Source organism: Brienomyrus brachyistius, chromosome 3 (assembly GCF_023856365.1).
Source record: "Brienomyrus brachyistius isolate T26 chromosome 3, BBRACH_0.4, whole genome shotgun sequence".
Taxonomy (NCBI): domain Eukaryota; kingdom Metazoa; phylum Chordata; class Actinopteri; order Osteoglossiformes; family Mormyridae; genus Brienomyrus; species Brienomyrus brachyistius.
The window spans coordinates 22,271,577-22,298,515 of NC_064535.1; the positions used below are offsets into that span (position 1 = coordinate 22,271,577).

Sequence of the window (26,939 nt, forward strand, 5' to 3'; positions counted from 1 at the left end):
CCACAATTTTACCCATAACCAATGGGAGAAATTTCAGTGATCTAGACGTGTTATGATTTTCAGAGACATTTTTGCTCTAAACACATTAAGTTTAAGCGGCATATTATCAATAAGACGTTGTAGCTTTCATTTTAGACGTACGTATCATGCACCATTACATAAGTATTATGTGCATATTAAGTAGTTGTGATGTGACTTTAGAAAGGATTTGATGATTCATAAAGGTGTTTTACGTGGTGTGTGTGGAGGCAGGTCTCATAGAGGAGTTCTGGACAAATGCTTCGATTCCAGCGGCTCAGGGTATACCAGGAAACCAGAGAAGGTGGTGTAGCGGCCTTGGTTGCTATAGACAGCAAAGCGTTTGTGTTGGTGGCTGTACAGCCACACGGTGTCTCCCTCCCGCAGTGACAAAAGCAGACTCTGACTCTGCATTTCCCGCCGCTTCGACTTGCCGTTGTCAAACACCATAGCCTGCACCTCTCCAGCCCCCGTCATCAGCTTCACAGACAAGGCCCTTTCCGGGTGCTTGCCCACAGTGAAGGCAAAGTAATAGACTCCGGGGAACCGGCAAGTAAAGCGGCCAGATGACTTGTTAAAATGACCCCCGATGTTGACGTACTCAACGTCAAAAGTCATGGCCTGCTTCATCTCCTGCGCTGAACTCTTCCCCAGAACAGAGGTAGTCTTGCCCACTGAAAACGCCGATCGGGGCTCCTCCCTGTTTTTTGCTTGGGCCTTCCTGGGACTGCCCAGAAGAGGGAAGCCAGGATAGAAGAACCCTGGCAGAGCCAAGTGATTGTCAAGGTAGTCTGAGGAAGAGTCTGGGTATATTAGGTATCCGTTGAAGGTGACGTACGGCCCCGTATTGCTGTATAGGGCATATTTAGGGCTGTTGTGACAAAGGAGCCACACTGTTTCCTGGGCCTTCAGTCTGATCACGGCGCTCTGGCTTTGTACTTTCCGATCTTTGTTTTGGTGGTCGTTGTAGACCAAAGCCTGGACTTCCTGCCTGTTCTTCACCAGCATGACGGACAGAGGCTTCTTCGGAAACTTACCCACCGTATAAGAGAAGTAGTAAGTGCCGGATATGCGACACCTGAACACTCCGGTGTCGGGATTTAGGTCATCGCCGACGTTAAGGAGAAGGCGGTCGAAGGTCACGGCCGCCTGGGAACCTCCGTGGAAGCTGCTGGTTCGGGCGGCGGAGAAGGCCGACTGGATGCCCACCGTCTCGGGGGAGAAATGGAGTGAGGAGACACACCCGAGCTGAGTGAGCATGCCCAGCAGGCTGGCAAGAGTCCAGGATGCCATCTGAGGTGAAGAAGGGAACAGATGCCAATGAAGATGTTTACTCCTCCACATGAAAAAATGTTGAAATCCCCAATTTCTATAAGAAATGTATTTTTCAGAAAGAAATGATAGGAATGCCTAGAAGGTAAATTATAACACCTATCAGGATTTATGCATGTATTGCATGATATTGCATTATATATGTAAATTGTCACGTTATAAACAGACGGCCATTTTAATACATTTCTTATGAAGATTTAAAAGTGCATAGAACATTACCTCTAAACAAGGATTACCCAAATTGCAATAAGATATCAAAAACGTCAAACATCTGTCTGAAGTACATTGGGGTGCAGCACAGTATATGTGTTTGATCTGGGCCACGGCATGAAAGCTAAATTCACAGTCACATTCTACAACATTTTCAGAGCACTCCAAGCTGCACTGTTGTGAAATGCACCCCTTATAAAATAAAATTTTGTTACAGAAACACGAGTGACACACTGCTTTGTATCTTCCATTTTATTAGCTATTTCGGAGAATATTTTAGATCACATATTAGAACAAAGTTAAGAGTGGCAGACCAGAAGTTTGGGTGTTTGAGTTGTGGTCTTCGCTGTGTATGTTCTGCACACTCAGGCAGATGCGTGTTATTCAATGACAAGCCAGTAGAAAAGAGTGTGAAAGAAGTCTGGTTTTGTGCTGTCAGGACTGATTCTGCCCCTCAAAATCACACACGCAGTGGAAGCTTATGGCCGGTAATTCTGCTGTTATTGCCTGTTCTTTGCGCGCACTGAGACGGCCTCATCTGTCCCTGCCCTCAATAACAAAGGCGCACATTCTTGTTTTAGTTGAAGGGACCAGACAGAGCAACGCGGAGGGAGGAAGAACTTATTCATGAGACACTATTCTTTACTACTGTGCTAAACTGTTACAAATGCATATGGAATAGGCTACAGGTAATATTGTGGGAGTTACAGTGTATCGTTCCCCCACCCCAGAAAAGCTAAGACAACACTGTCTGACAGATGATATCAGATCTATTATGGTGTCCTGCTGTGGTCAAAGTGCCCCTGTCCTTGGTATCTAGCAGACATCTCTCTTTCCCTAACACCATATTTTTTACCACGTTGGACTGAGAATGAGAGTAAACCTAGACATCCCCAGAACCCGAGGGTCCAGAGCCCAAGACAGGCCCTTAAAGACCGAACATATGAAAATTCACTAGTTTTTTTTTTTTAATAATATATTTGTTTTATGTTTGTGCAATTTATCAGATGTGAAATTTGAGTTCCCTAATACATGGATACAGTTGTTGGACAAAAACAAACAGAGGTGGAGATTCCAGGTCCAGAAAGTAAAGATCCGGATCAAGATTTTGTTTCAACCAACCAGTTGAGTACTCTGTGACTGTAGCTCTTTACGCTCAACTGGTTGGTTGAAACAAAATCTTGGTCTGGATTTTCACTTTCTGGACCTGGAATCTCTACCTCTGAAAACAAAGACGGGTATAATAAATACTCAAACTTGTGTTACAGACAATGAAGTTCTTGCCATACGAGCTATATGATGATCACATCACACTGATCATTCATTACGTATCATGGTGACAGAATAGAAGAGATAAGACTCATTCAGGCTATGCACCAGATTACTCAGAGAATCAGAGACTGGAAGAATGTGGTAGACTTAACATTTGGGACATCAAATGCATCTCTAAGACACAGCCAGTTGTCAGTGTGCATTCAACAAGACACTTGTGTGGCATACTGCATTAGAAACCCACATTTTGTATAAGAAAAGTAATATTTACCAGTGTCAAACATATTAAGTACCAGGGCTGTGATTATATGAAAACTTATTGCAAATAAAAGCAATACATACATCATAAAATAGAATGAGTTTTTTTAATCGGGTTCTGTAAGAATTATAAGTAAAAAATAATGTTAATGTGGGACCAGAGCAAATTCGTCTCCTCAGTTGCTGAATCACAGTGTGAAATGAAACTGCATACAATTAAATGACTTTTACAGAGGTTCTCCAACAAGGCTGGTTTCAGGGATACTTCAGGAGCCTCTCTCAGTGTAATGAGGAAGGAGGGAAATGGGCAGCTTACCTGTAGGTGCCAGCAAACGTCACCGTGATCAGTTGTGCTGTGAAAGCTGCAAGTTTCAATTCTCAGCCCTCGTTAGACTTCTGGGTCTGAAAGGCACAGATGACAGGAGCGGATCGGGACGAGGGGTGGAGCAGTCCATCGCCAAGGCCTACTTAACCCATTACTGCTCTCACCAAAAGACCGGGCAGGCCTGAGGTGTATTTTGGGAGCGGTAGGTCACAAGTGTAGCTGTTTAGACAAGCAGCAAAAAGCAGACACAGTCCCTTGTGCACACACTTTGTTATAGGCAGTATCCAATTTTGATTTGGTTGTTCAGATGTATGATATGATTGCCCAAGCAACCATTTATCATTGCTATTATTGTGTGTGATGATAGTGTAAAACAGACATACAATATATTATAGCCACTAAGCAGACATTCACTGACCTTATTGGTAATTTCACAGTTAAGTTTGTTGTTTTATAATGTATTATTTTGAGCAATTTGCTTTTAAAGTTTATTCCTCTTCTTTATTTCATCAAATCATCTTCCAACCACTTACCCAGCACAATGTCTCGATGGGTAGGGGCTTAGATGTCTTAAGTAGTAGAAGCCACAATGCAGAGGATCACCCTCGATGGGTGGATTTTATTAGTCAAGTATCAGCAACAGCACAACTGTCTGAAATCAATAATATAATTCCAAAACTTCGATTTACCTCTAATTCACTAGCGCTAAAACTACATTTCCCGGTGCGCATAGCGCCGCCAGCACCGGAAGCCGGGTACTTGCGTGCAGTCGGTTCTGACGAAAGGAGGAGCGCTGGAAGAGTCACAACCTGAACCGCATTAAGACAAGATGGCAGGACTGCCCCGCAGGATCATTAAGGTAATTCGTTCTTCCGTTCCCCCTCCCATGCCAAAATCATAGTCACTGTGGTCGAGTTTTCACTTAGTTTCCAAATAGAAAAAAAGGAAGGGAAAGGGCGCCGCGACCCCGTAGTAAATCTGCTTTGCTCGCGGTGATCGGCCAGCTTCTGAGACTTGTTACTTCCGTTCATTCTCCGCTACAAACCAGGATACTGTTCGGTTAGGAAGAGCTGCACCCTCCCAAAAAACGAAACATGGCGGATTAGTGCATCGGCGGCGCGTTAAGGTGGTTTAGCAGGGTAGCCGGACGTGTGACGGCTGTGCTTGGAGGGACGCAGCAATGCTCCCGGGCGTGCTGGCATGGGGGGGGCATCATCCCGCTCCGCGTCGGTTAGTCCCGGGTATAGTAAATGCCTGCGATCATCCTATTGCGAGCTGCCCCCCTCGCCATGGACAAGGCTGGTCCTCCTTTTTCCCCAGGTGGTTAAAGCCCAGCTTGTGTTGGACATGAACGCCGGGGATCCGGGGTGTTGCGGGGAGGGAATGGGTGGCGCAGGTATTTTCATAACCGAGGCCTCCATGGGCGGGTTCGCTGCCGCAAGGCCGTTTAAATGAATGGGAGGCTGTTGGGGAGGGGGGATTGCGGATTGGGGAGGGGGTTTGCACAGCGACACTGCATTTACTTTTTTGCCTAATTCGGCGCATGTACAACACGCATCGCCGCGGAAATGTACATGCATGGGCGCTCTTTGTCAGACGGTGGTTCATTTACATTGCTAACCTGCATGCACTAATGTTCCCGTGGAAACTTTTATTTTTTTCTGGATTTAATTAATAAATCTGGTAAGGCTTCACTTTATTTTGTAGCCCGACGCTGTCATTTCTCGCCCACGCCTTGCCGTAAGGCAGTACTGTTTCCCCTGCATGTTAAACAGCTGATTGTCAGCGTCCTGATCAATGGGAATGAGGGAAAAAAACAGTCGCCTCAATGGTGAACAGGGTGATATTTCTAAGTGGTTGGATTTGCAGACGTAAGACCGAGGTTTTTCCTTCGGTGCCATGGAGGCTTGGCCCTCTTGCGTTTCACTGGTGTCTAAATCGGCCCCGTTTGAGAAGCACTCGTGCATTTTTGCTCCCCAGTCTTCATGAAGCCGTAAAATTGCTGCCACATCCACATGCTGTTGGACTGGTTATTGCTATACAGGCCCCTGAGGTTTGCACCGTTGTTTACAAATCAAAAAGGGGAAATGATTCTGAACACAGGAAATGTGTGATTATTATGAGATGGCATTTACCTCTAATAAAGTGTTTTTTTTCTCCCCCTGCAGGTGGAAATTGTATATATGTAGTGTCTAGCAGAAGGGGAACGGAATGAGTGAGGTGTACTTTGTGAATCAGTCCATGGTTGAGGTATCTGCGTTAGGGTCAAACTCAAAGTTTAAATGAAGAACGCCAGTGTAATGTAACATGGTAACTGTGGGTGTGACATTTGGAGATAAGACTCGACTGTTGTCTATTTGTGGGACCCGTGTGGTTGACGGATCTTCATATTAAGTTTCGCTTCTAGTTTATGCTGTGAGCCATGAGGAATAAGTTCCCAAGGCAGGAAGTATTGTATGAAATGAGAACATTACAGGCGGTTGAGACCACCTTCTTATCCACATGCATAACTGCAGACTGAGTTCAGGAGTCAGGTGTGACAGTGTGAAGGCCAAGGAATGTAGATCCAATCTGGTGACTCTACTGCCTCCTATGGCACTGGCAGAGTACTGCTAGTTTAGCCTTGCAAAATTCTTGTACTTGTTAGAATTCTTCCCCCATTCCGCCAGACTCCTTAACAAGCGACAGGAGTATGGTTAATGGACATCATACTACCATACTATACCGTACTACCATACTACCTCATACTGCAATTTTTGCACATTAAGCTCTTTTACACATTACACTTCAAAGTATGTATTTTCTGTTTTCCTCTTATATTGTACCTCGGCGTTTTGTGTGGACAGCAAAGTAAGAATTTCATTGAACAGAGAAATGTACTTTTCTACTGTACATATGACAATAAACGCTTTGAGTCTAGAACTTTATTCATCTCAGAGGGACAATCTTGAAATGTGCTGATATTTTGAATGTTATGGGTAGGACATTCAAGAGACTTGGATACTTGGAAGATTACTAGTCTGTGTTTCTATGTTATTTGATCAATCCTGAATACCCGTATTTGCTGTAGTTTCAGGGAGTGCTGATGTAGCAGAAACGGTTCCAGCTTCACTGACGTTCTGTAAGGCTTCTGCGGAAGTCTGAATTTCGCATTCACTCAGTATTGAAGCAGTTAACGATGGTTGTTTACTGTTGCTGCTCAATTTAAGAGCGAGACGTTTCCCATATGCTGACCTGCAGGTTAGTGGGTAGTCGGTGGCGTGTGAGAACTTTACTGTACCGTCAAATTATTTGGCCATCACAGCATCTACTTTTTCGCTGTGCAGTGTACAGAATGACCACCTGCTTACGGCTCTGCGAAACTGCAGGTTTGTCCGCAGTGTCGTGAATTATATGTGGGCTTGTCAACACCGTCTACGCACCTGCTGCTATTTCCGTGTAAAATGTACATTTGCCCAATGGAAAACTACAAGACCAAATCTTATCGTTGTGTTATCAAACAATGTGCTCTTTGCTAAGTATGAGCTGCTTTTCTCCAACACGAGTCCCACCACATTAGTTGGAGGGGTCAGAGCCGCCGACCTCCAAGCGGCTTCATTTCAAATGCTTTGGTACTCGGTTGGGTGACTGGTTTGTTAGGTAACCTGTTTTGTGTGGGTTCCGTGGTAGTTCAGCAATTTCAGAAAGGTGGTTCTTCGACCAGCTTTTGGCACATAGGGCCAGATGTGTATATCAATTCTAATTAGGAAAAGGTTGAGTTATAGACACTTTTTTTTCTTGCTCCTATTGTGTAATATTGGAAACTATACATTTTCTGGAAACAAAATGCATTTTGGTTATATTTCACAATGTCTTTGTTGTACACTTTTATTTGGTAATTTTATTACTTAAAAGAAAATAGTGCAACTTATATGCCGTATGGTTTACAGTTTGTGCAACAGTATGTACTGTGATCTGAATGCATTGTTAATGTGTGTGTGTACTTTCATTGATAACCAGTTGCGAGGGAATTCAGTCAGGAACATACTGTGTCTGGCTTGGTTTTCTAAGTGGGGGTGGTGCTATGAAAATTTCTATAGCTATTAATATTATATATATATTAATATAACATCGGCTAGTTTGTCGGCAGCGCGGTTACATGGCTGTTTTGACTAGTATTCTCCTTCCGGTGAGGTTCACAGAAATGTCAGGAATTGTTCATGACTCAGCTTTGAGAATGTTGGGATACCGGGTTCTCTTGGCTGACCAAAAACTAGTCATTTTTTAAATATTTTACAGGCTTTGGGAGAAGCTTGAAATGTATTTAACAGACCCAACTGGTTGCAGGATATGGGCAGGATATGAGACCTGAATATTCTAAGGAGTTCAGATGTTACTGTAGAAGCAGCCTGACATTGAGGTAGTGCCGATGCTTATGTGACACAAGTCTACAGTTTTTCTTCTGATACGAAATGTTTAATTTGAAATTGGGCAACGCACAAGTTAGTTGTCTTGGTATTTTCCCTATGAATATGCTATGAAGAATACCTGCTTTGGGAGGTTATCTGCTAAGCTAGAACTGAGCCCCACCAATAAATAGCCAGAGGTGGAGATTTCAGGTCCAGGGAGTACAAATCCAGTCCAGGATTTCTTTCCAACCAACCAGTTGAGTCCTCTGTGACTCTATAGTCAACTGATTGGTTGAAAAAAATCTTGGTCTGGATTTGTACTCCCTGGACCGGAAATCTCTTCAGCTTTAACTGGCAATGCTTCTTGGGGGTGGTTCCTGGATTGAGGCAGTAGATATGTCTAGAGAGGGATGCTAGATACTAAAATGGGTTGTGATTTACTTTGGGGCAACTCAAAACATAGACATTAGACTGCATTCTAACAGTGTGAACAGCTAGTGTTAAATTATGGAGTAGGGTTTTGAATGAATGACCGCATTTTTAATTCCTTTATTTGATTGACTGGGGGTGATACCTGGATGAAAGGGTGGATCTGGAGAAACTCAAATCTCAAGGCTTGTCATCTCTGACTGAGGTGGGAGTTTGCACAGGTAAGACGATGCCTTGGCGAAGAAGCTGGAGGTTTAAATCTGAGCCACTTCTGTTGTGATGTAGTCAAGCTGCCTCGATGTGTGGTGTTGGGTCATGGCTGGCAATGATGAGTAGAGCTCTGGCTGTTGACTGGCCCGTATCTCATATAAAATGGAAGCGGGGGCAATGTTGGAATCGTGTGTGTGTGTGTGTGTGTGTGGCAGCAGTGCGTCCTGAGATTGCTGCATGAAAAGCTGTCTCACAGCCCCTGCAAAAGTACAATGTGTACAAGGACGGAAACCCGTGAACATCTTTTGAATCGGGGGGGTTCAGCACTAATGGAAAATGCATGGCTGACAGAATCGGGACCGCGAACTCCGGGGTGCTCCTCTGGATCCGTTTATTTGTCATCTTAGCCTGTGGTGCTGAGTAGCGCAGAACTGGGGCTTCTCTGTTTAGTAACTGGCGTGTCCATGACCTGGGCTGGTCTTTGTGACAGTGTCTTGTAGTGGCCGCGATAGTTACCCGAGGATGTTACGGCAGGGTGAGATACAGTATGACGGAAACCAGCGCGTTTTAGCTGTTTGGAAGTAGCAAGACATGGATGATAATTTGACAAGTATTGCAAGAATGCTTGTTGACAGTTGGCAGGCATGATGGCATCGTGGTGATTTACGACCAGCTAGGACGTGTTGCGTAAGTCTCCGTCAGGTTTTGCTGTCCCTGGTTACCTCCCTCTGCTCATTAAGACAGCGAGGCTGCCTATTTGTCGCTGCTGGTGCATTGGATTTGCCGGGATGTCGTATGCGAGTCATTCCGCAAAGAAGGGCCGCATGTGCATAATTAAGACGGCGTGGGTTCAGTAACTCCCTCTGAGTCATTTGCATTCATTTAAATGAACGATTCCCCATTAGCACTGTATGGGTGTAGTGTGTCGCCAAGTGTCCGTCTCTCTCGTCATTTTGATGCTTGACAGGTTTGTGATTCGTAATGGACTTGAGATCCGTTAAATGTAGTCCAGTAACATTCTGGTCCATGGCTTGCATCGTGTGCAGGTTTTCAGCCTACGCAAACACTTAAGTCTGCAGTTGAATGAATTATTAATAATAAGGTAGCTGTCTCTCTCTACCGAGCTTGGTGGTGGTTTTTAACGAGCTGGAAGAGCAAGCGTGTGCCTGGATAGACCCACGGGGACGAGCTGCTTACCAAGATAATCGCGACTGTGGGACCGTTTGTAATTAACCAGATGTGGGCCTGATGGCTTCACAGTATATATTGATGGCATATGATGGTGTTAGACCTCGTGTAGATGTTCGGTTGGTAGTTCTAAGGAAGTTAATGCATGTAAACTTCATTGCTAGTATTAGCTCTATGTTTTTGGTATCCGTCGGTTGTAACATGTGGATCTTGCAGGAGACACAGCGCTTGCTTGCTGAGCCTGTACCCGGGATCAAGGCGGAGCCGGACGAGGGAAATGCCCGCTACTTCCACGTGGTCATCGCAGGGCCCCAGGACTCGCCCTTTGAAGGCGGGACTTTTAAACTTGAACTCTTTCTGCCCGAGGAGTATCCGATGGCAGCCCCGAAAGTACGCTTCATGACCAAAATCTACCACCCCAACGTAGACAAGCTGGGCCGGATATGCTTGGACATCCTGAAAGGTGAGGCCCGTCAGCGCTGATGAGCCTCTCGGAGTTTGTCTGGGATGAAAACCAGTGGGTCTCTCGCCTCTTTCCAAAATTGAGTGCGAACTTGTGATCTTTTCATAATGCCGCTAAACAACCCTTTTATTTCTGCAGATGCTGGCTGGGTTTAACTGCTGTCTTGTATGCACTGTGCTCCCTGACGCATGTCATGTCTGTCTCTGGGAGTGATGCGGGTTACGCTGGGGGAAAGTTGGCGGGTTTGGCTTCTTAGGAGTTTAGTGGGACCAGGAGAGGCTGTAGGTATAAGTGGGTGAATGACCAGAGCTTATATACCTTTCGGGCAAATAGTCTGTTCCAAGTAGTAGGTGTCATAACATCAAGTAAGGAGTTTGACGCTGTATTGATGAATATTCTTCCATTGGAGAGGCAGATCTTACACAAGTAGCGTACTTTGGGTACCAGCAGGGTTGTAAGTACATTCCTGAGAGCTACCCATCTTCTGAGGACGTAACTTTAGACGCCGCTCTCTGGCATTTCAAAGCTTGGTAATGGGAAATATGGTCCGGGGTTGTGGCTGTGTCCTTGTTCCGCCCAGGCAAATATGCCGCTACGAGCTTGAATGGCTTCAGGCGGTTGAAATGTCGATAGTCTTCTAGGCTAACTTATAATCCTAGAGAGGAAAGGGGGGACAGAATAGGACCAGGTCATTTTGTGCGGAGTGATGTATGTAGCCCAAACATTCCCAGCAGCTGATAATGGAGTGTGTGTCTGAGAGGCCTGAACCGTTCATTTCAGGCTAACTTGGTCACCGTGATACCTTCTCTCATGTTGCAGGGAGACTGCAAAGGTGTGTGACGCACGTGTTTAACCGGTACCCACTAGTGAGCGTGATCAGTGTGTCGGTTGCACCTGACCGTCTCACAAGCCGACCTTTTTTATCGCTTTGTGCCGCAGACAAGTGGTCCCCAGCTCTGCAGATCCGCACAGTGCTGCTATCCATCCAGGCATTACTAAGCGCCCCCAACCCAGATGATCCGCTAGCTAACGACGTCGCCGAGCAATGGAAAAGCAATGAGGCCCAAGCTATAGAGACAGGTGAGCGTCCGTGGCGGTAGGAGGGTGTATCTAAATCCCGCCGGGCGAGGGGCAGTGGACTAGTGGGCGGCACTAGTTTGTGCATATGATAGATGTTTTATGTTGGTTTGCCTACCCATAATGAGGAGTGCCGTATGCAAATGTAATGTGGTCTAACAGCCTATCAGATTATGAAGTGTCCAAATGTGTGACTGCATAGGTGTTGGGCGGTGGGCAGTGGTGGTCATTGTGAACAATTCTTGGGTTTCTTGTGCCATTCGTTGTGAGCCGTTCCGGATGGGATGACTGATCCCCAAACGTGTCCTTTGTGTTCCACAGCACGCACATGGACCAGGCTGTACGCAGGAAACAACATCGAAGTGTAGGAGTGGAAGTGGAGCACAACTTCCTGTTCTGCCAAGCCTCCGCTCTGCCCCCCTCCCCCTCCCCACCACCATTTTCGTTTTGCATTTAAAGGACACGGTCTGGCAAGACAAACATGAGATTAGAGACTTGAGGATGTTCGAAATGCACATTAGCAGATGTATCCTTGTCCTGATTCACCATTCATAAGCAGGGGCTGTGTGTGAGTGTGTGTGTGTGTGTTGGGGTGGGGGGTGGTTGGCGGAACAGTACTTTTTACCTATTTTTCTTTTAAATGTTACTTTTTGTTGCTGTGACGCTCCTGGTGTAAAGCGCAGCTAAGATGCTCCATGATGATCGTGCCCCCCCCTCCATAACTGTAGGCGCTTTAGAAAGAACAAAGTCCCACTGAAGAGTTGGGTTTTTTTTTTCTTCCCATCACCCACCCCACCCCCCCCGCACCCCCCCCACGAGGGCAAACGGTGTAGTGATGAACCGACGTGTAAAGAAATGAATGAAATAAAACAGCCACCACAACGACATGTACTGTTTTGACAGCTGTCAGTGTAGACTAATGTAGGCTTGTGACTTTGTATGGCTTGTCTGGGAGAAAGAAAGTATGTAAAGTTTTAGTAAAATTTGTTATTGTATTTGGTCTGCATTTGATCTGTCATTGACACTGTATAGAATTCCTAGTATTTCCCCCCCCATCCCAACCTTTAATTTTCGTAGGTGTAACTGGCACTGGTAAATTGGTGTTATGGTGGGATTTGGGGTTATGTTATAAGTGAGTCTTGTGGAAGACATACAAAGGTGATTGTAATTAGAGGAATGTAGCTATGGCCAGGGCAGGACCCCCGCCCCCATACCGCGTGGAAACCTTTTGAAGGAGATGTACCTTCATACCTAAGTGAATGGCCATGCTGGGTAGGTGGGATTTGTACTGCAGACAATAGACTTCTGCAACTTCTCATATACAGTCATACACTGGGCTGCTGTATAATGAAATAAATTGCTGCATCGAAAATGGATTTAAAGCAAATGTGAGAACAGCACAGGAAAAACTGCAAATCAGGCAGCTCTCAACCTGTGTAAAGGAGACGTGCGCAAAAACCATCCAAAAAGCATAGAGGCTTCCATAAGTGCTAACAAAGCCAACATCTGCCTGTGCGCAAACTGACACTCTTCCCCCCGCCCCCTCCTCCAATTTATTGTGCTGTAGCATATTTATTTTCGCTTTTATGTGTTTTTCTGTAAGATGCCTTCAATGGAAAGTGAAGGAAGGTCCAACATAATTTCTGATGGAATGTAGCCCTCAGTGAAAATGAGTTGGGGAGCCCTGCTGTAAACTACCGCATGATCATTGACTGTATGCCCTGCCCTCCACTCACCTAGCTGCACATCAGATGAAATATTCACCAATAAGTGCTTGCTGGTCTGTTTATAAGCACAATGCAAAGCACAATGTTCCTTCAATCTGATTCAGAACCACAAAAAAAGCCGTACGAGTCCGTGGGAACCCTTCCACGATGGAAGTAGTTCTCACTGCCTAATCTGCTGCTATCACACTCGTCCCTTCTACCTTCCTGTTTCTAATTTCATGTACATATTGAATAAAACATGGCGCAGTACCTCCAGCGAGCATGTCACTGCCACACTGGCTGTTTCCTTCCAGGAGCAGTAACCTGACAGTCCCACAGCGTTGGCAGCAGCTGCCACCGTCCCCCAACTGCCCAGTACAAGAACTCATCCTACCATTATAATTCCACAAACCAGCAATCGGTTACCTGAATAATACAACATATATTTTATGGAGAAAGGTTCATTTTGGGGGGGGCACAGTGGTTAGCACTGCTGCCTCACACCTCTGGGACCAGGGGTCTCACCATAGTTCGATGTGTGGAGTTTACACATACTTGCTGTGTCATCGTGGGTATTCTGCCCCCCCCCCCCAGCCCAAAAACATGCTGTGGGTAATCAGTGTGACCAAACGTGCATGTGTGAGTGACTGGTGTGAGTGTGCCCTGCAAAGGGCTCGTATCCCATCCTGGGTTGTTCCCTGCCTTGCACCAATAGCCTTCAGCCCCCTGTCACACTGAGTAGGACAAGCAGACACAGAAAATGAATGAATTAATTTCATTCATAAATGTTAGTTTCGGCTTGAGACACTTGAGCCAAGGCATCGTGCTTTAGTGTACCTGCACTTGCAGTTTCCTACCACAAGATGGCATGGGTCGCTTTAACAGCAGGAAAATGTCAGCGTACTGTTACTTTTCTAGCATGCACCTAAACCAGCGTTCCTGGTCCTGGAGCGCCAGCCTGCAACAGTCTGCCGATTTCCCTGCTCAAACACTCCTTATTCAGCTCACCAGCTAATTTAGTGGGTGTATGTCAGCAGGGAAATCAGCAAGCTGTGTGGCAGACTGACCCTCCAGGACGTGAACTGGGGAACCACTGTCAGAGTAGCATAGCACTGCGGTCAGTTTCTGCATTACTACACATCTAATTCAATTCCATATCAAGTACTGAAGCTTGCAAAAAACATAATTTTTCTGGTAACAAAAATACAAACATCCCCCATAATTAAATAACTATTTACAGATGCCTGCAGTAATATACTCTGTTCTAATACAGCCATGCCCTGCTAACTGGCTGCATACAAGTTATTTTGTTTGTGACAATGACAGGCTCTAAAAATTACCTTCAAATGAATCCACAAAAAATAATGTTCTCACTCCGCAGCCCTAATTACACTTAGGGTGCTTCACCCAAGCACTGCAAGCCCCCTGATTAATAATCCGTTTCCCGTCTTGTGCCAAAACAGTCTCTGGATAAATCTACAATTAAAATCGACTTCTGTGACGACCCCTACAGCCACGCATGCAGAGTGGGGGCTGGATCCTCATTTTCGCTGTAGTGGAAAGATCTATTTCATGTGCTCCTCCTCTTCCACTCAGCTAAGGAGACTTTACTAAAGTAAATTCGAATTGCGCCAGGCTGAGCTACTGATCGACACGCCACTTGATGCCATCAGTCTGTGCTGATTGGCTCACACGGTGCACGGACACATTTACCCGCTGATTGTTCCCTGTCCCTGTTGGCTCGATCACCTGACTAGGACTCCTCAGTCCCCTATTGGCATTTTCCATTTTAAACTCCGCCCACATGTGGACTTGTCATCTCTCATCTTTACAGACACGTCGACACATTCAGCTCCCTTTTCTGAAAGGGTCAGAGGCTTCCCAGATATCGACGTCTTGCTTTCTCCGCACCCCTCTGTATAAATGACCATCCACACAGTGACAAATCACATCCTCAAATATATGCGCCTTCCACAGCTTTACAGATGAATGCACTCATTGATTCCAAACTGCTGCCATAGTTAAAATCTGGTTTCTTACACCTGCCTGGAGTCCTTGTGAGCAGCTGTGTGTGTGTGTATGTGTGTGTGTGTATGAGGGGTGGAATTAAACAATCTCTGAATGACTCAGAGGGCCCAGCTCCGGACATGTGGGCCTGGAAGACGCCAGCAGTCTGCGAGGGTCCAGCATTTTCTGCCTCATCCTCAGATATAAGTCATACTAACTTTCCAGCTGTGACCAATCCAGGCAGATAAAGCGCAAAGAGGATTTTTGTGCTGGTAATTCCCATGGTATCTAAATATGAACCCGATCTTTGCTAGAATATATCTACAAAGACAGAAATGTCTGTCTTACCACAAAATATCTGTCATATTTCCATTTGATGTTACACACTATTTATTATACTATGTGACATGGTAGCTACAATGAGAATTTTAAAATACCTTCCTTAAAGTAAACAGCTAAAAATGCAGTGTGTATTATATTTCTGAACAATATGCTGATACTGAAACAACTCCGCACCGCGCTCGAGTAACTTAGCAGCTATTGTTCACAAACGAGGCAACATGCCATTGTTGCATATGATGTTAATCTAATCAGCGCGCACCCTTGTTGAAAATGGTGCTAGGAATGTTAAAATTGTCATCGTAAAATTGTAAAATATATAAACGCGAGCGGGCCGCGTTGCTTTTGGGATAACCCCTGACTCTCTTTGTGCTATTTTTAGAAAGAAAAAAAAATGTATGTAAATTTAGGAGACTTCAACTTAAAGCTATCATCTGGTTCTGGGGGGTGGAATGCTTTGGAAACAGAGCCGATGCGGTAGGAACCAATAAAATAATAAATCAAACGCATATGTGTTCAGGATATCAGTGACTGACTTCTGACCTTGACAATCAAAGCCTGACACCACTGAACTGTCGCTTTATATTAATAGCAAAGCACACACCTGCACTGCACACTTACCACATCTCTGCATTGCACACTTACCACATCACTGCACTGCTTCCTTCCTGTAAATCCACAAACAGCATATTTTTGTTTTCTGCAGCATTGGAAATGGGGCCAGCAAGTGTGACTCAATCGCTGAAACAATCGCTTGCGGTTTCAAACTTGGCATTCGGTCTCTCTGCACACTGCAAACATCCAACATCGCCTCTGTTTTAACTAACCGTTTCCTGTGTCCACATTGCCCAACCTTCACCTCTCTCCCTGTTCTCGGCACAAACTCTTGCTATGTGACACAGGCTTATAATGGAGGCAGACCACCTGGACCTGAGGTTGGTCTACGTAGACCGACTTGGCCCGTAAGCGCACATATTCGCTCGCTGCTCGGATCGGAAACATCCCACGGCGTACCGCGCATTTGTAAACGCAGGGTTAAAATTCGGGTGAGAGGTTATGTTTAGGGATAGGAGGGAGGGACAAGCACAGCTCTGAAATTAAACATGCCTACTGTTCAGAGATGAAAGCCCTCTGACCGGCCTGGTTGCTGAGAGAACGTCACACGTTGCGGGAAGTAAAAATGCAAACTGAACAGATTTATGGAAAGTCAAATAAACATATATATGCAAGCGTTTTACAAAGTGTTTAACTTATACAGCCTTTCAATACAGGAACAGAAGCTAACAGTTCACATTCGATAGAAACTCAAATAATTCAGGATGGTTCCAATAAAGAAAGAGTACAGGCAAAGAGGATATTAATAAACTAACTTAATGTCAGGCAGGGAGCAAATTTTAATCGAGACTTTATTCAAATGAAATTTGATATATTAAAATATGCAAACCTCAGGTAGAATTAAATACCTCATAAATGGCTTAAATGATGCAGTTATGGTGTATAAATAGCATAGATGGATTTCTATACTGCTCCCAAGGCTCCGGAAGACTCCGCCACATAAAGCCATATGACTCTGTACGGCCAGCTTTGAGGCACCGACGTGACTCACGGAGCCTTGCATTTGTTAGCTGTCATAGGTCCCGAAACACCCCTGTTAAACAGCTCTGAGCGGTTTAAAGGGAAGATAAGAAGGCACAGTGAAGGACACGCTGCACCTGTGAGCCATGCCCTACCCCCTCCCCCCAAAATCCCCCCCCCCCCCCCCCCCCCCCCGCCCTGCAGGGCCGCTGCGCAAAGCAGTGCCCTTCAGTCTTCAGTTCGAAGCTGACGTCCTGCACACAGCGCATTCTTCCGTCACAAACAAGCCGTGACGACACTTCAGGCCGATGCTCTCAAAATATTCCCAACAGCAGTTAAACAAGAGATTGGGGGGGGGGGGGGGGGGCAGGTGGGAAACCTGCAGCTCATTGGATGATAAGAAACATACAAGAACTGGGATATCGCTCTGGGTACACCAACCCCCCAGCAGAGCAGCAGCCTCCAATGAACTCACCCTAAAGACTGTCCTTGGAACCATGTGATGGGTTCGACCCCCTACCTTCAGCTGCTGCTGAGTATTGCAAGCAAACAGTTACAGGCCCGCGGGGTCAAAGGAGGTAAGTAAGGATTGTACAAGCAGCAAGGAGTATGAGCCTAAGAGCAGCCTCTGATTGGACTGTTAAGCTTAAAAAAAAAAAATCACAACCAGAAAATACACTCACTACCTTGACTTACATGCTTACGCACGTCGGCAACCGCTTACGACACCGTGACACGGCGGAGCTTAATGCACTGAACAAGGGACACCAATGCAACCCATCCATCCATCCATCCATCCATTCATCCATTTTCCAAACCGCTTATCCTACTGGGTCGCGGGGGGTCCGGAGCCTATCCCGGAAGCAATGGGCACGAGGCAGGGAACAACCCAGGATGGGGGGCCAGCCCATCGCAGGGCACACTCACACACCATTCACTCACACATGCACACATATGGGCAATTTAGTAACTCCAATTAGCCTCAGCATGTTTTTGGACTGTGGGGGGGAAACCAGAGTACCCGGAGGAAACCCCACAACGACATGGGGAGAACATGCAAACTCCACACACATGTAACCCAAGCGGAAACTCGAACCCGGGTCCCAGAGGTGTGAGGCAACAGTGCTAACCACTGCACCACCATGCCGCCCAACCAATACAACCACTTGGTCAAATTAAGCAGGAATCCCTTTGCATGCAATGCAGGAAATTCATCCCTCTTCAACGGTATGTATTGCTCTGTTTTACAGAGAACTAGGCAAAGAGGTTATTCATAACTTTATGACAGGAAAGGACCACATTTTAATCATTATAGAGACTTTTTCAAAATGACATTTGATATATTGAAACATGCAAACTGTCAAAAAGTCCCCTTGCTACATCAGGCACCATAAAACATCGCGATCTGGCTTTGGATAGATGTGTACAGTGTGTACAGTGTGTGCAGTGTGTACAGTGTGTACAGTGTGTACCGTGTGTACCGTGTGTACAGCACAACTGTTCGCAAGAAACCTCTTAGGTGAAATGGAACCTGGTCTTCTCAGGCTTGTTGCTTCTATTTAGTTTCCATCTAGTGTAAAAGACCCATTGCTCAGTGCTCTGTGGCATTCTGTTGGCAAAAAGCAGTATCACCTAAAAAGAGATTTATTGGTAGACTTTGCCCAGACAGTTAAGGCTTGCATCACATAATTTGGACCCCTGGGGGTGATTCGCACCAGTATTTGTAGTAAATATGGAAGATAAATTACCTATTGTCAGTTTTTAAGTAATACACATTAGCAAACAAATGATAAAAAAGCACAATGTTGCGATATCTTAATGTATCTTCGTGAAAAGCCATTCGCTCTAAGTACGGGTCCCGATAGCCGCACGGAGCATACAGTTCTGTGGGGTCACGCACTGGACACTTCAGTTCTCCTTGGAGTGCATAATATATATCTGGACACCTGCACAATCACACATACTGCCGCCCTTTATAGAGATCGGCGCTTCTATCTCTAGGCGCCAGTCACTCACCACACGCTTCACTTCCGAAGCCTTTTCGGATACTTCGGGTCGTCCATGCAGCCATTTACGCTTATCCGGTTCAGGGTCAGGATGGAGCCTGGAGCGTATCCCAGCATGCACAGCGGATGGCGGTCCATTCCGGGACACCTACTCGCAAACACACATTAAGGGCAATTTAGGGCAAGGGGAGAAAACTGGGGTATGTGAAGGAAACCCATATTCGCACAGCAAGAACTTCATGCGCTCCATGGGCAGCAGAGCAAATGATACGGAGCGGAAGCAGGGGATTTGAAACTCCAAAATATACATATTTATGTGTATGTAAATCACTCGATAAACGGTACGTACCTCTGTGAAATTGCTCACCCACCAATTTACCAGCACCTTATTGTGTGTGTATATATATATACACACACACACACACACACATATATATATATATATATATATATATATATATATATATATATATATATATATATATATATATATATATATATATATATATCCATCCATTTTCCAATCCTACTGGTTAGCGGGGGGTCCGGAGCAATGGGCACGAGGCAGGGAACAACCACATATATAAACTTTTTATGTGTGTACATATATAGTGCCTGTACATATTTTATTCTCCGAATCTATTTTATGCCTTTAATTGTAAGTATACTGTGAATCTGCTGAATTCGCGTTCCAAACTAAATCTCATTGTACTTACAATGTCAATAAAGCATCTTTATCTTTAAAACAGATCAATACGGGCGAAGATTGAAATTCTTGGCTACCTTTGTCAAAATGTCACTTTGCTCCTCGGCTGGGGTGGGGGGGGGGGGGGGGGGGGGGGGGGGGGGGGGGGGGGGGGGGGGGGGGGGGGGGGGGGGGGCGGAGGATGCACGGTTAACCGAGCATAAGTACCCGCGGTTAATTTTGTGCTAGCAGCCCACTAAAACATCCCCCCCAAATCAGCCAGGATATCCATGGCCCTCTGACGCTTCTGTGCACAAAAAGTAAAATAAAATCACTACTTACTAAAGAAAACGCATTTACGGTGCTTCCTGCTCTTTACACTGCTACTTAAACTCAGACACACTAGTTATAAAACTGCCACGTCAAATGCAGCAGTCCTGAAGCATTCCACAACAAAACATACATCTATTCATCCTCCAAGAGATTAAGATCGCAGTTATCGGAGCTTGCGAGCATTTTTGGGTACAAGCTGCTGAAAGATGTCAGCCGCAGTCAAATTTCATCATTCCCGCATTATTATTAATTTGTCTTTTGTGTATCTTTCTACTGCGGGTGTTATTAATTGTCCGCTGTTATACGTATCGCTTTTTATTTATTGTGTAGGCAGAAGGCAGCGCACAAGGGGAAAATTAATTGTACTGTATACGTCAATAAAACTTTTTGACTTTTTCAATAAAACCAAATCAAAATCCCAATTGTCTTTTCAAAAGTGCTACTGAAGAAAAGTTTTGGAATACCAAATATAAATGCACCTGTCTCAAGCACTAATTAAACAAATACTGAAGATCATTCATCGAGTCACTAGAGTACAGAATGATGTTATCAACTTTCATCATCGCGATTTCTTTATGAATCCTCCCCCGCGCCAATCGATTGTACGTACGACTGAGCTGGGGTGATCGATGCAAGGAAAATGGCATCACTGCAACAGATCTATTCTTCATTTGCTTCATCATGTCAGGATCATACGTCATCTGCATCCGGGTCGTGTATATCAAATCAAGGAATGTGCTTCGACATTAACAAATGATCCCCTTACCCTTTGTTGCACGACCCGCCTGCCCCACCTCGTTGCCCACGCAGCGTGTATGTAGCCTACCTTGGAGCGTCCGTATTTTACCTGCATCACTTAGGAAAAAGCTCTCAAATTCTGCTGATGCGGCATCGCCGAGAAATGGACGCTTAATGTATTCAGCACTTTGAATCACACCATTATGATGCTTCGCGTGAGGCATACAGTGCAAATCCTCCCGCAGCCAAGCCAGGCCAGCGGATTCGCTGTTTTAGACCATCTCTGTTCTGCCTACTCCTGGGGGGGGGTTTTTTTCTTCCAAGCACGATCACATATTGCCGGACAGAATATAAGAATAGTTGCAGGTTAGCCCCCATTAAAACTCTCGCCCACGTCAGAGACGGATAACATGCGAATTAATACTCTAGACAAGTTTGCACCAGGCAGGGGAAAGTAATTAAGCCATCGGCGTGTAGAAACTAAGCAAAGTGCAGCAGTGATACCGGAAAACTGGGAGCACGTTAATGAATAGGTATAATTCGGGTTGTATTTAGTGTGAATTCTGTCTAAGGGCAGTGAGGACAAACTTTAAAGCAGTATCTGACACTGGCAGGTTTTCCTCATGTTCAGAAATAAGCGTTTTCAAATGCATTCATTATTAATTTTTTTTACTGCTGCCTATTGAGCCGCTTACGTTGTGCTGGAGTAGTTAGCTACAGAAAAAAGAGGGAGGAGATTGCTGAGCTGGCAGGCGTCTTCTTCATCCGACAGCTTCTTTTTCCTTCCTGACGGTGTGACAAGAGCAATAGGAGCCGCTGCGGATAGACGCGATGCAGAAGAAGAGGTGGCGCTCGGTGGCATAGCAAGACATAGGCGGTTAGATCGCCGTAGCTGACAGGCGAGGCAGGAGGGGGGTCTAGCGAGAGGAGCCGCACTCCGGGCTGCGCGAAATTCCGCATCCCCTGCAGCACTGACGATCCAGCCCCACCAGGATGACAGTGGCAGCTGTGGAAAACTTGGACGAGTCCTCGGGTCTGCCCGAACATCCGCAGGAGACGTTCGCCCAGGACCACAATGAGTACGAATGCTGCGAAAGGGTGGTCATCAACATCTCGGGCTTGCGGTTCGAGACTGAGCTCAAGACACTCGTCCAGTTCCCCGAGACTCTGCTGGGGAACCCCAAGAAAAGGATGCGCTACTTCGATCCCCTACGAAACGAGTACTTCTTCGACAGGAACCGCACCTGTTTCGACGCGATCTTGTATTATTACCAGTCGGGCGGCAAGTTGAGGAGACCGGTCCATATTCCGCTGGACATGTTTGCGGACGAGATCAAGTTTTACGAACTTGGCTACGACGCCATGGAGAAATTCCGAGAGGAAGAGGGATACGAAAGGGAGAAAGAGCGCCCCTTGCCCGAAAGGGAATTTCAGCGCCAGCTCTGGCTCCTCTTCGAGCATCCTGAGAGCTCCAGCAGCGCCCGGGGAGTCGCTATAATATCCGTGTCGATCATTCTCATCTCCATCATCATATTCTGTTTAGAGACTTTGCCCGACTTGAAGACTGATCCCGCGGACTACTTCCGAATCGTGGGCAACGTCACTTTGTATTACAAGCCAAATATACTGCTCAACCCATTCTTCATTGTGGAGACACTCTGCATCATTTGGTTCACTTTCGAACTGGTAGTGCGATTTTCCGCCTGCCCCAGCAAGCCGGCTTTCTTCCAGGATATAATGAACGTCATAGATATCGTGTCCATCATTCCCTATTTCATAACCCTGTGTACCGAGTTGTCGGAAGACCATGGAGAAGTGGAAGAACTGAAGGATGATCAGGGGGGGTCCCTGGCCATCCTCAGAGTGATTCGTCTGGTTAGGGTGTTCCGCATCTTTAAGCTGTCCAGACACTCCAAGGGTCTCCAGATTTTAGGACAGACCCTCAAGGCCAGCATGCGCGAACTGGGCCTGCTCATCTTCTTCCTCTTCATCGGTGTCGTCCTCTTCTCCAGTGCCGTCTACTTCGCAGAGGCGGAGGATAAGGAATCCCACTTCGCCAGCATTCCCGACGGCTTCTGGTGGGCGGTGGTATCCATGACCACTGTGGGTTATGGGGACATGTGCCCAGTGACCGTTGGGGGCAAGGTAGTGGGCTCCCTGTGCGCCATTGCTGGAGTACTAACGATCTCGCTGCCGGTGCCCGTGATCGTCTCCAACTTCAATTACTTCTACCACAAGGAGACCGAAGGGGAAGAAGAAGCGAAGCTCCTCAACATCAGCACCCAGAACATCTCGTCGGACGGCGACTCCAGTCGCCGCGGCTCGTCCGTCCTCAGCAAGTCCGAATACATGGAGATCAACGAGGACATGAACAACAGCTTCGACAACTTCAGGGATATGAACCTGAGAACTGGAAACTGCACCGCGGACAAAAACGTCAATCGGAACAAGATTTTAACCGACGTCTAAAACTTACATACAGCTATATAGAATATTCCAGATCACCCAGCGTAATCAATCTAATATGAACGGGCAGTGCAAGTATTAGGCTAAAAAACGAAAAGTCATTACATTTAAAAGACATGACATTTATATTAAAATGCGACTAAAATACAGAGATAATATATTTGATCTACACCATATGCAGGACGGAAGTCTGTTGTCAGACATGATGCGATCACTAAAATATGAAAATAAAGCAGTCACAGCATCCTATTGATCCGAGTTGTGGACTTAAAGGAGATGCTTTACTTAAGAGTGAAAAAAGCGCGTCTCTTCTAACTAAGGGAAGGTGCATGACGTAATGAGATCGGGAACGCTAGGCCCACCGAATTAATACTGCAACTTCGCCGGGTGGGAACTTTGCCATATCCGTCGGCAGTTTTAGCTGAACTGTGACAGACAGTTCGGTCAAGTGAACTGTTACTCTCTACGTTGCAGCATTAGAAAGATAGATGTTTCCTCATATAACTAGAAGCTGTTTTTAAACTGAAATGTCGCAAGCTATTATTTAAATGGTTGATGAATTCCTTTAAAAAAGTATTATTTAGAAAAGTGCTGAATGTCAGATCCCGAGTTTTGAATGCCATAGCATGTATAAATACTGAACAATTTGTGGTCTAATCAACTAAGAGCAATGTATCCTGCTATATTTGATGCATGACGTCAGTATTAGACGTTCGTGGTAACTGGGCAAATCGGAGCGACGTAATGGTTTTCCCAGTCGTGAAATAAGCATCTTTCTAAACTCATTTTATATTAACTATGCACCGACGCAGCATAAGAGCTAACGTGGTTGTAGAAGCTTTTTGACAGACATACTCAGTAGAACCATCCGCTTCTAGTCTGAACACCGTCAGCTCCCCGACGTTCACAAACCGTAATATAAAAATATACAGGCAACGCGTTCATCATATAACTATTTCAGCCTTTAACCCATTCTAAAAGTAGGTATTGCGCAATGGACACTCGTGAAAATATTTTTTAAATCCAAATTAATAGTATAGTGCCTTTAAATTCAACACACTAGACCCTTTTAAAAGTTTCCCTTGCTGACTAAATTCAGAGAAAAGCAGACAATCTTTATTAGTAAAATAACATACAAATTACCTATACACAATTCAGATTTAATGTACGTCTTCAAGTTCCACTCAACACTTTGCTCTTGACTGCTGCTCTACGAATGTTCGTCTCTCACGCATGTCTCTGAGAGTCATGGCAGGTTATCTAAACCACGGATCTCTGTTGGACCACTTCGTTCTGAGCCCGAGATACTTGGTCTCTGGATCCATGGTGCCAGTATCTGTGATGATCTATTAAACAAGACCGACAAGAAATTGCCTCACGTACCTGAAGCGGTTCAGATGTGCATCAGTGATGCAAACTAACTTTTGACAATGGATTGCATATTATTTTTTTTACTAGGTGCATATGAACTAGGTGTATTTATTTCAATTAATATGGGAGTGGCTTGAAAATCTATGTATAAATATATAAAAAGCACTGAGCCTGTTGCTCTGCATGCGAGCAAATTATTGGCGATGAAACTCTGCTGTGACATTTATTTAGCTTAATTTTCACCTAGCAAGGAGCACGAGCTGTGGTGAAGTGAGCTAATCTATAGTCACGTCTGCGTGCGGGTGCACAGTTTTGAGGATGTGCTTCGGTAGCAGTGAGGAAGACCCGCCACACGCCGAAAGACTGTTGTAACAAAAAAACAAAAAAAAAAAGAATGAATGAATGGATGAAAAAGGACTGCTTTCTATAACTAAACACACGCCTCTCTACAAAAAAATGTATCACTGGAGATCCAGCCACCTGTACCCTGCTTGTCCAGGATAAGGATTGAAAGGGATTTGAAATAATACGTCGAAAGAGATATGAGCGTCAATTTTGGCAGTGATGCGGTAATTATGAGGCTGCGCCTGGGTTTGCCGTGTTATGAAGCCGCTGCGCATCCGGGGAAGATTAAAAAAAGGCATGCAGAGAGAATTAATAAAAATAAGTCATCAATTCAGCTTTAATATTGCTAAAGGAGTGAGAGGAACAATGCTGCTCTGCTTGAAATCGGAGATCCGCGCAGAAATGCGTGGTAATTATATGCACATATATTTCTCTAAGGTTAGGCGTGGTGGTCAAGCAGCTGAACACCTCTTTTTTTTTACTCAGCTGTGTACCATGAACCAAAGACAAGTTCTAAATGAAAATGCAGATATCTATTTAACACTGACTACTGTTCCTAAAAGTACCGCACATCTTATTTCAGCCGTTAAGCCGTTTACCGCAATACGAAAACTGTAGTGAGAAGTTCTAAGGCAATGCATCATTATATGTAATTATTTAAATGTAAATTAATAACAGGAGACACCTACAGCAATGTAATCAGTACGCCAGACTGAGAACTTTAAAAAGGAGTTTGTAACCAATGTCACTGAAAGTTATCGAACTTTAAAAATCTTAATCGCCATTTTGATGGGTCATCCGACTGCAAGTTGGGACCACACTGTTGTACATTTAAAAAAATCAAGGCACACATTAAGGGGTGTAAGGTGCGGCAGGGGACGACACTAGGAAACAAAATAGGGCAGCAATGCTAGTTAATGAAATCATGTTTCTACGACAATAAATGTGAAGTACAATTAAACAGAGCTGCCGTTACACAAATGTTGAATTTAATGGTTATTTTAACTTTACGGAGAGAACTTGACCTTGAGTAATTTTGGTACCTATAGCTGTCTGGCTCTTCTGGCCGCACTTCGTGTTGTAACTGGAAATACTTACTGTTTCTTTTTCCATTTTTTTTCTAGTTGCTAGTCTATGAGGGATAAGGTACATGAAAATACAGTCTGATCTGTGACCAATGACCTATGCAAGGGTAATTGTTTCGTTCTCTGTATGATTTTGCCATGTATAGCACCCAGTTCAATAAATTTTCTAAAGATCTATGTGGTTATGTCTGCATAGGGGGGATGGGGGGGGATTTACCTCATACACCTTGACCTTATTGAAGTGCAAACACCGGGATGCTCAGATAACAGGCAGCATCGCATTATCGCTGCACGCCCAGCTCCGTACTGCAGCTCCGCATGCGCCGGGGCAGCCGTGCAGTCAATGAGAATGTCATTAGTGCTGGGGCTTCCTCTTTGGGTTCTGTGTCATGCTTTCATGAGCCAGAGCTGGAGTTCCACATCCCCAGACATGTTGAGGCTATCTGACCCCCCCTACCCACCCACAAAAGTGCCACATCTGCATCACTGCCAACTAATGCGACAGCTAGAACAGATGTTGCATCCTGACAGGAATCCGCCACTGACGCAGCAATGAAATTAAGAAAATTTGTTCATAAGTGTTTAACTCTCTTCCTCATCTACATTTAGTCACAATACCTCATTTTAACAAGTTATTACGGGCCACACTGTAGGGGGCGCTGTCTAAAAAAAGAACTGTCATCCCCTGTTTTTGTCAGAAATGTTTCCACTGAAGATAATTTATAAAGTGATGAAATATGACCTCATAGAACAACCAAAGCAATCAAATTAGCCAGCACTGACCGAGGCAGCGGCCAGGAATACATTACCTTTGGTGTTTCTGCACGCAGCAAGTACAGACACCCGGCAGCTTAAATATACACGCACGATGTGACTCTTTATTCTAAAGGCTGCCAGAAAATCATGCAATATCACACCCCCCAAAAAAATAACATTCATGCAAACATTTCCATTTTCAAAACGACAAAACATTTGCGGCAAAATAACCGATTCGACCGTGGAGGTTAAATATCACTCCACCTCTAGTTCCTGTAACATTTGGCCAGGCGACAAGCGGAATATCACCTAACGTATCTGCAACCAAAACCACACTGGATGGAATCTGTAGTAGAG

The 26,939-nt window shown here is 45.2% G+C and overlaps 3 protein-coding genes across 3 annotated transcripts; 2 read left to right on the plus strand and 1 right to left on the minus strand.

The window, feature by feature from the left end:
• Positions 1-23: 23 nt before the first annotated feature.
• Positions 24-4,204, minus strand: c1qtnf13 (C1q and TNF related 13). Its single transcript, XM_049007643.1, has 2 exons — positions 3,407-4,204; positions 24-1,311 (listed from the first exon to the last, which is right to left on the minus strand). The coding sequence occupies exon 2, from the start codon at positions 1,309-1,311 to the stop codon at positions 256-258; it is 1,056 nt and encodes a 351-aa protein (XP_048863600.1). The 5' UTR covers positions 3,407-4,204; the 3' UTR covers positions 24-255.
• On the plus strand, positions 4,164-12,165 carry LOC125738547 (ubiquitin-conjugating enzyme E2 N). Its single transcript, XM_049007647.1, has 4 exons — positions 4,164-4,274; positions 9,847-10,093; positions 11,033-11,173; positions 11,492-12,165. The coding sequence occupies exons 1-4, from the start codon at positions 4,245-4,247 to the stop codon at positions 11,536-11,538; spliced, it is 465 nt and encodes a 154-aa protein (XP_048863604.1). The 5' UTR covers positions 4,164-4,244; the 3' UTR covers positions 11,539-12,165.
• Positions 12,166-21,371: 9,206 nt separating this feature from the next.
• Positions 21,372-25,974, plus strand: LOC125738783 (potassium voltage-gated channel subfamily A member 1-like). Its single transcript, XM_049008107.1, has one exon. It carries the CDS (start codon positions 21,553-21,555, stop codon positions 23,026-23,028), a length of 1,476 nt encoding a protein of 491 aa, XP_048864064.1. The 5' UTR covers positions 21,372-21,552; the 3' UTR covers positions 23,029-25,974.
• The last annotated feature ends 965 nt before the right edge of the window (positions 25,975-26,939 follow it).

What these genes read in the sequence shown, in the direction of transcription:
- LOC125738783 (XM_049008107.1), top strand. Translation starts at nt 21,553, where the DNA reads ATGACAGTGGCAGCTGTGGAAAACTTGGACGAGTCCTCGGGTCTGCCC.
- LOC125738547 (XM_049007647.1), top strand. Translation starts at nt 4,245, where the DNA reads ATGGCAGGACTGCCCCGCAGGATCATTAAG. An exon ending in TGCCCCGCAGGATCATTAAG is followed by an intron (nt 4,275 to 9,846) that starts GTAATTCGTTCT and finishes TGGATCTTGCAG; the next exon opens with GAGACACAGCGCTTGCTTGC. An exon ending in ATGCTTGGACATCCTGAAAG is followed by an intron (nt 10,094 to 11,032) that starts GTGAGGCCCGTC and finishes TTTGTGCCGCAG; the next exon opens with ACAAGTGGTCCCCAGCTCTG.
- c1qtnf13 (XM_049007643.1), bottom strand. Translation starts at nt 1,311, where the DNA reads ATGGCATCCTGGACTCTTGCCAGCCTGCTGGGCATGCTCACTCAGCTC.